General features: G+C 43.7%; 1 protein-coding gene across 1 annotated transcript; it reads left to right on the top strand.

Moving 5' to 3' along the window:
- The first annotated feature begins 648 nt into the window (after positions 1 to 648).
- On the top strand, positions 649 to 6,974 carry nppc (natriuretic peptide C). Its single transcript, NM_001112924.1, is given in 3 exon segments — positions 649 to 865; positions 3,224 to 3,511; positions 5,513 to 6,974. Coding segments are annotated over 2 exon segments (357 nt in total). The 5' UTR covers positions 649 to 772; the 3' UTR covers positions 3,488 to 3,511; positions 5,513 to 6,974.
- The last annotated feature ends 1,272 nt before the right edge of the window (positions 6,975 to 8,246 follow it).

The raw sequence follows: 8,246 nt of genomic DNA, 5'->3' as shown, positions 1-8,246 counted from the left end.
ATATACACACACACAGAGGCAAACGTAGGTATCTATTACCTGGTAGTACCAGATAACTATACATACATATATAACTACACACACAAAGACTCACAAAGATATATATATTTCCTGAAAGTGCCAGATAACTATATACACACACAGAGGCACGCATATCTATCATCATCTATTTATATATCTCTCTATCTATCTATATATGTCTCTATCTATATAGCATCTATCTATATATGTCTCTATCTACATAATATCTATCTATATATGTCTCTATATATCTATCTATATATCGCTCTATATATCTATCTATATATGTCTCTATATAATATCTATCTATATATGTCTCTATCTATATAATATTTCTTTCTCTCTCTCTCTATATATATATATGTCTGTATGTGTAATGGGATAAGTTGTTTGGAGCCACAGGAGTGATCCCTAACTGATATAAAATCCTTTAAAACCCATCCAAAAAAAAGTCCTAGAAAGTAAACTAATGACCTGGCTGGGACATGCAATGTATCATGAGAAAATGAGTTAGAGGGTAACCCCAAGCGGTGGGTGCTCTACCTCCTATCTCTAGGGTGACGTCACCAGATGCTTTATAAAATGAATGGGGTGTTGATATCAGTTCACAGTCTTACAGGAGCAGCAGCAGCAGCAGGAGGAGGAGGAGGGGTGACTCGCAGCCAACTCCAGATTTTCTGCTAGTTGTGTTTTTATTACAGTAACACTTGGGGATTTTTGTATGCTGAAAAGGCTAAATCCCAGAGTCAGGATGCATGTGTCTCTCATTCTGGGCTGGGGAATTATGCTGGCCGTGCTGTGTGTCAGGGTGGAAGCGAAACCTGCAGTTCAGCCACACCAGAAGGTAAGTGCTCACCTGGGAGCGAACTTTCTGCATTCTCCTTCTCACTTTCAGCATCTGCCCCTCCTTCCTCTAAACGTCTCCCAGCTACTGTGCAGTCCCTAGGGAATGGGCGCTAGTCCGGCTGTGCGAACCCAGAGACCGGCCACTAGTCCGCCTGTGCAGTCTCCACTAGTCCATCTACTCTGGGCAAAGGGGCAGGTGTACATGAATCAGTTGCAAGGTGAAAATGTAGTACCAGTGCTGGGCACCCAGACATAGGAAGGCTAGAGAGAGGGAGAGAGCGCAGAGACCTGACAAGCGGCAGGGTACAAAACTGTTCAGATTTGGCACTGCCTGTGGATAGGGCGCAGTAGTACGCTGGCTTTGCCCTGTTGTGCATATGCGTATGAATAAGAATGCAGAAGTGCATTCATTTAATTTGACTTGCGCTGCTCTGGCGCATTCGGTGCCAATGATTAAAATAATATAGCTGGGTATGCAGCATTTAACTAAACTGCTAACCAAGTCATCCATGTTGCCATGCTGTTTGCCCTGCTAATGTGTGTTTTGGAGTGAAAGCAGGAGTACATAGTAGGAGTGGAGCCGTTACCGGGCCACTGAGTGAGCTCTGTAGGAGTCAGTGTGGGTACCAGGGGATGTACTGGCACCTAGGTGCATGGCTACTGCTCCGATCTAACTAATACATTCATGGATGGAGAGGCAAGGGCGAACGCTAGGGATAACAGGCAACATCACTGGGGTAACTGTTCCCTATCAGCGTAATTTGATTTATGTTATGATATATAAAAAAAATCACTATTGTGACCTGAGGTAACCTTACCCCAAGGGTGCAATCTATACTGATTAGCTATTTCCAATCTGGCTTCTGCATGAAGTAGTTCTATCTCTTCAGGTGAAGGAATCATTGACTGGCACACATGAAAGTATACAGCTATTCTTGCTCCTGTTTAATTGGGGAACCGGCTACTGAATGGGAGAGTTAGTGACTGAAAAGAGAAATGGTGAGGGATGGAATGGAATCATTTGTAAGTGACAGAATGAGAGAACCGTTCAGGGCTAGAATGGGTGGGAGAAGCAGAATAGAAAGTCAGCCGATGGGTGGGTGATAAAGTGGAGGAGTTTGGCCGATCGGCGAGCCGACCGATTTCAGCAGCTTCCTGCGATATCGGTCGGCTCGCTGACATGCCATACACGCACCGATTATCGTACGAAACGAGGTTTCGTACGATAATATCGGTGCGTGTATGGCCACCTTTAGTGTGTGTGGGTCGCTAGGTAAAAGAGATATTGCGAGTTGGTGACGGGTGAGTGACTTGATGGTTGAGATTATCGAATGCATGGGTGAGGGAATAGGTTAGTGATGGGAGAATGAGTGAAACACGGGTAATGACTTGAGGCATTATTAAGGCCATGGAAGAGTGGATGAATGAATATGCTTGCCAGTAGGTAGGTGAATGGCAGAACAGAGTGAGTTGCTTGGTTCGTGAAAGCATTAGTTAGCAGAGTCGGATAGGGTAAGTGGGTGAAAGTGGGGTCACTAGTGTGTGGATAAGTGAATGAATATTTGGGTGAGGGAGAAGTACTTATGGTGGGAGTTATGGAACACAAGGATAGAGGGTAGGTGAATGGCTGGCACAGTAAGGGGGTGGGAGGTGAATGAATGAATGACAATTTTTGTTTCATGGAGTTCATAGTGGCCCAGAATTAGTACAAAAGGTGTCTGGCATATTTAAAGCTGGGGTAACTCCATGTTACCCACACATCTGCCGGCTATAAAACAGTCCTCTTAAAAATGAATCCACTCTCTCCTTAAAGTGTCTCCTCCTAGACACGGCAAATATAAATATAGTTGTGTCGGAACCTGCCATTAAGGTTCGGGCAGTAGGTGGATAAATGGGTGCAGAATGTCTGTGCAACAGGTGCAGTAGACGCTCACAGTAGTTTGGCAAGGAAGAGGTTAAATCAGCAGGAGCTGCCAATGCAAAATGACATAATGGAATCAGATCAGAGTCCAGGCTTTAGTCAGCGGAATTATCTGGGGTGATATAGCTGCCGCTTATTATTATTGCTCTATTTACCCCTGTCTGAGGGCAAGAGATGTGCAAGACGTGACCCATTCGCTTTCTGTTTGTGCCAGCGGGCGGTGCCCCAGTGCAATCTCAGGGGCATTAGTGAGGGTATTAGCCTCCACTCTCCATTGGACTGCCATATCGGACAGAGGTCTATATAAGCTCAGGTATAGTGAAATAGTGTACGTGGGAAATGTCGCATCCACCTGCCCCCTCAGTACAGACATAGCGTTACCGTTATTCTGCCCTCTGCTAACCTCTCCCTACTGTCTCCCATTTCGCTTTGCAGTCGTTACGAGCTTTGCTTGGGGACGAGCTGGCTGAATATTTGGCCTCTGGGGAGAGAGGGGATAGAAATATCGACCCCAAATTCCGTGCCAGACTCCTGCGCGACTTGAGAGCCGACACCAGGTCGCGGGCAGCTTGGGCGAGGTTACTCAACGAGCACCCCAATACTCGCAAGTACAAGGGGATCAACAAGAAAGCACTCTCTAAGGGCTGCTTTGGACTCAAACTGGACCGTATTGGCGCTATGAGTGGCCTGGGGTGCTAAGACCTGGAGTGCCATCTAGTGGCGGTAAGTTGGTATTTTCCATTTTCTCCTGTGCCAGTAGCGCTACCAGTATTTCATTGTTCCGCCACCTCCGCGCTCTGTGGCTAAAGGCAACACTAACTAATGTACGTGTAAAGGTAACTAATGAGTAATTATAGCAGCGATAAGGCTGATATCATGGATGAAGTCATTTTCTTATCCACAGAGTTCTCTTCCTGAAGGGCATGGCCGCCAAACTCCCTGAGCTTGTGTTATGGCTAAGGACCTTACAGAAAGCTTGCACTATAAAGCACACAGTATTTGAAACAATTAGCTGAAAATCATTAAATTAACATCTGGCAATATTATAAATTGGATTTTAAAATTTGATCATTTTGAATTTTTTTAGCCTGTGAAGTCTAAAGTGTATATCTCAGGGGTGTTCTGTTGAGGCCCTCCAGCTGGGGAGCTTTAGCTTCCAAATCTGCAGGGTGCACTGAGGTTTTCACTGAAATGATAGCCTGGAATGTGCTGGTGGAACAATGGACCTGTGTCTTTTTAGCAACCTAAATTACTATGAGCTGAAATCTGTTATTGTAAAATATATGAATATAAGAAGCCAAAGCAGAGTTCTCTGATATATGAAGGCAGGAGACATAGGCTCATATTTTACAGCATGGGTCACAATATTTTTTATAATACATAAGTGTTGATGGTTGGTGTCTCTCACGACATCACTAAGTACAATAACATTGGGCCTACCTTACTAATATATAGGGCAGCAAATAAGATACCCCCAAATCTTATGCTAAATGACCTTAAGGCTGACTCTACTTGCTCCAAGGCTAGCACACCCAGTAATAGCAGTGAATCTGAAAATAAAGTCTTTCCAGTAAAGATCCTATTGTGTTAAATCATTCCCGCTCTAAAGGAATTTTAAGGATCTACAGTGACTCTTTTTCTGCATCATTTCCTTCATACTGCACCATCCCTGAATGTGCCCCAGCTGCATCCAGGCTTACAGTTTAAAGCAGGATGTCCAACTTGTTGCCCTCCCTATAACTGATAAACACCCTGCATTCTAATGATAATTTCCAAAGGCTGTTGGGGGTTCTGGAACAGTAAAGCATTATTGAATTGACAGAAGGATGCTTTTTTGCTAAGAGAACGTATCCACAGAAAACGCGTACTTGGTTCCAGTGATTTGCCATCTGTATTTTTAAAATTAGTCTGTATGAAATGGGAGGTGTGGTCACCCTAGTCAAGCTCTAACCACAACACCTGTGTTATTCCCTTAGTGCTAAGGAATCAAGTTACTTGTGCCTGTAGTGGCCATTAAATATGTGTATTTGCAGCATGATAACCGATACAGCTCTGAGCGTTCTTTTAGTCCTGCACTTACACAAATGATTTTCCCATTAGTGACTATAGCACATGTGGGCATTTCCAGTCTTGGGCATGTGACACACAGCTGACCTGCCTGATAGCCTTTCCTGTCCCTTAAAGTAGAATAACAGCGCTATCCAACGTGTCCTGCGTGGAAGGCCAATCATCTGGGCCAGGTCCTATAATAACAATGAAGTCATATACTGCATACTAAATCTTTAGTACTTCCATGCAGGCTGGTGGGAACTTGGAAAACTCTTGGGGGTCACATAAGGCACTAAGGTCTCTAGTGGGACAGAGCAGTAGTGAGAGGTACCGATCTTTCTGCATTGGATACCAGAAGAATTCAGCAAAGGCACTAGGGGTTAAAGATAGGAGCAGGACGTCTGCAGTTGGAGCTTGCAGTCTGTGAAGTGGTGGGAGGACTACAGAGACAATTTGAGGAAAATGAATGATTTGAGGCCAGAGCTGTGCTTCCCAGGCTCCTGGCAGTGGTGCATCTGTGGCTGTGTTATTAATAACTGGGATCATAATTCCATCTGCTTTTTTTCCATGTGCTGTTACAAGGCTTGAAGTGCTGTATGAGAGAAGTCAGAAACCTGGCTTGCCACATCCTAATAACGGGACTAATCCAGGGTCTTTTTTTTTTCTTTCTTCCAGGCTCCGAACATTGACAACGGTTTTCTGATCACTGGTTGTTATCCTGTCTTAGAGTGGACGCCTAGCTGAGGATCTTCTGATTGGCCAAGCCAGAGATTCCCTAGCAGTGGCATAGGCCGGTACGATGGGACACAGGACCTGCTGTTACCACATGTCGTCTTTCATTCTGTTCCCAGCGCACAAGAGCCGTACGTGTGCGTACTGTGTACATATCTGTAACGAGAGCTCCCTAGATGTTTACATATCAGTTCAGACACCTGCTTCACCTGTGGGGTGGCCAAGCAGATTCTCACACGTGTTCTTCACGTGTAGTGTGACTAGGCTCTGTATGTGCTAAACCATTCCTTATCCATGGTCTGTTGATGTTTCAGCCACTTGGATATCTTTGTCAGACTACAGTAAACCCTTCATATACCACTTAGTTTTTATTTTAACCCTTGGAATTAGCCCTTAACATCTCTAATTTTGTTTAGAATGTCTTTGAGCTACTGATTGGGGTATTCTGGACTACTTGAGTGGTAGCCCACATAAGCTGCTGGCCTCTTTCATAGATTATAGTGAATTCCCAGCCCATGCAGACATATGGGAAGACTGCAGTGCATCCTGGGACATCTCATCCAGTCCTGCGGCACAGATACAATATCTGTCTTATTGCTTTAAGACACTGAAGTGCAACTTTAAACTTGCTTTATCCAATGGTAACTCTTTCCCTCTCTTATTTTGGGACCCACATACATAAAAAAGCATTTCACAGAGGTCATTTATACATTACTTATGCACTGTATTTGTAATTTTAAAGGGCTCTAATGGATAGCCCCGCACAGTGCGATATGGTACAGTGAAACTCACAGCAGGGTTCTAGTTATCAGACACATCAAAGCTATTCAGACAATGCAATAAAATTGCTGTGTTTTTAATGAAGAGCTTGGGTCACATACTTAAGTGACCTGGTAAATAATATAACACATTTGATAACAAAGACAGCAGGTTCTGTTTAAAAACCCAAACTGTGTTTCTCAGGCAAATTCCTTTAATAAGACGCAGGGTAAGCTTTTAACAACAGGACTGGCTGAGACTGCTTCAGATGCATTGGACCAAGCAGGCCCCTCAGGCTAATGGAAACACTCACAACTCTTGAGTTTGCACTCACACAAAAACTTCTACCTAACAGGCCCCAAACCTGGGTAAAGAGCCAATGCCCCATCCAGCAGCTCAACTGTCCCATTTCCTGGGATACATGTATTTGGTATGAGGGAGACTGGCAGAGCTGTCTGTACATTCACACCATGCATTGATGTATTTAAGTTGTAAAGCTATTTATATTGTTTATAAGAGATATTTATAAAAAATCTTTTATTTATGTAATTAAATGAACGGGGTCAAACATTGTAACATTTTGTCCTAAATAGTTGAAACTTTTAAAAAATAAAGGAAAAAAAAATAATAAAAATAGTTCATTTCACTTATTTTTGTCAATTGCATTTATTTATTAGGACACAACTGGAATTATTTAATGAGTTGGTACTGCATGAAAGGCACCACAAGCTCTGCCCTACAGTCCTGGACTGGCAATCTGTGGATTCTGGCAGAGGGGCTGTTGTATGATGCCATAGACAATCACTGTTTACTGGGCCAGGGCCTATTTTTTTTATTCCAGACCTGGTGCGCTATAATACTTTGTAGAAAGAGCAAGTAATTGTGGCACTCTGATGTGTGTGTGTGAAGCAAGTGATTCATGTTATTTTTAACTTCAAAAGTACGATGTGGCAACATTTCTGACCTGATTGGGCCTTTTGTCAAGCCTACTGATATAATATCATGAAAGGTGGATTAAACTGATCTCTAGCTACACCTCCAGTAAATAATGGACATCAAAATCCTTAAAAATGGAGTCGATTTAGAAACATTGAATCCAGTGTTGCCATGTGCCATACGGAAAACCGTTAATGTGTTAAACAGTCCAAAAACAAATGCATTGTAATTATCCCATAATATACCCATCACAATGATATCAATGAGGCAAGAACATATCAGAAATTGATTAGTGAATGAAAATGCTAAATAGAATGTAAAGACATCATCCTTAAAAAATAACTTTTAAAACTAATGAATAATAACTTGCTCTGTCTGAAACAACACCCCCCCTCCCCTGCATGTGCATGCAAGCACAGACACGTAGTGGAGGGAGCACTGTACAGAGAGGGAGCGCCAGGATATTAAGAGTCGAGGTAAGAGATCCCGGACTAGGGGTTGGCAACAGAGGTACCTGCTTAGCTCCCCATCACCGTTGCGCCCTAGGCAGGTGCCTCTTCTGCCTACCCCTAGTTCCGGCCCTGAGACAACCCACAATTTAGTGGCGGCATGCCACCCAAGCCGCACTGACATTTTGCTCACATGCAGAGCAATGGGGACCAGATGCGCAGAAACTTCAGAGAGTCCTCTCCCCACTGCTCCGTATGTGAGTTAAATGGGTGCGCATGTGTGTGCAGGGGGAGGGGGTTGTGGGAGGTGGGCATGCAGGGAAAGGGGGCGGCCTTGGGGCGCCATGTTATCAAATCCGGCCCTCAAACTCAGGCACAATGCACTGAGATGGCGCCTACACACCAGTATTACAGCTAGAAAAATACATTTGTCATATCAAGAATAACATTTAAATGGGAGAGTGAATTATTTGCTAGATAAACAGTGTAATTTAGAAATAAAAAGTATACCATAAAAATCATGACAGTATCCC

Source organism: Xenopus tropicalis, chromosome 5 (assembly GCF_000004195.4).
Source record: "Xenopus tropicalis strain Nigerian chromosome 5, UCB_Xtro_10.0, whole genome shotgun sequence".
Taxonomy (NCBI): domain Eukaryota; kingdom Metazoa; phylum Chordata; class Amphibia; order Anura; family Pipidae; genus Xenopus; species Xenopus tropicalis.
The sequence above is the reverse complement of the archived record's forward strand: the minus strand, read 5'-3'. Positions and strand labels throughout refer to the sequence as shown.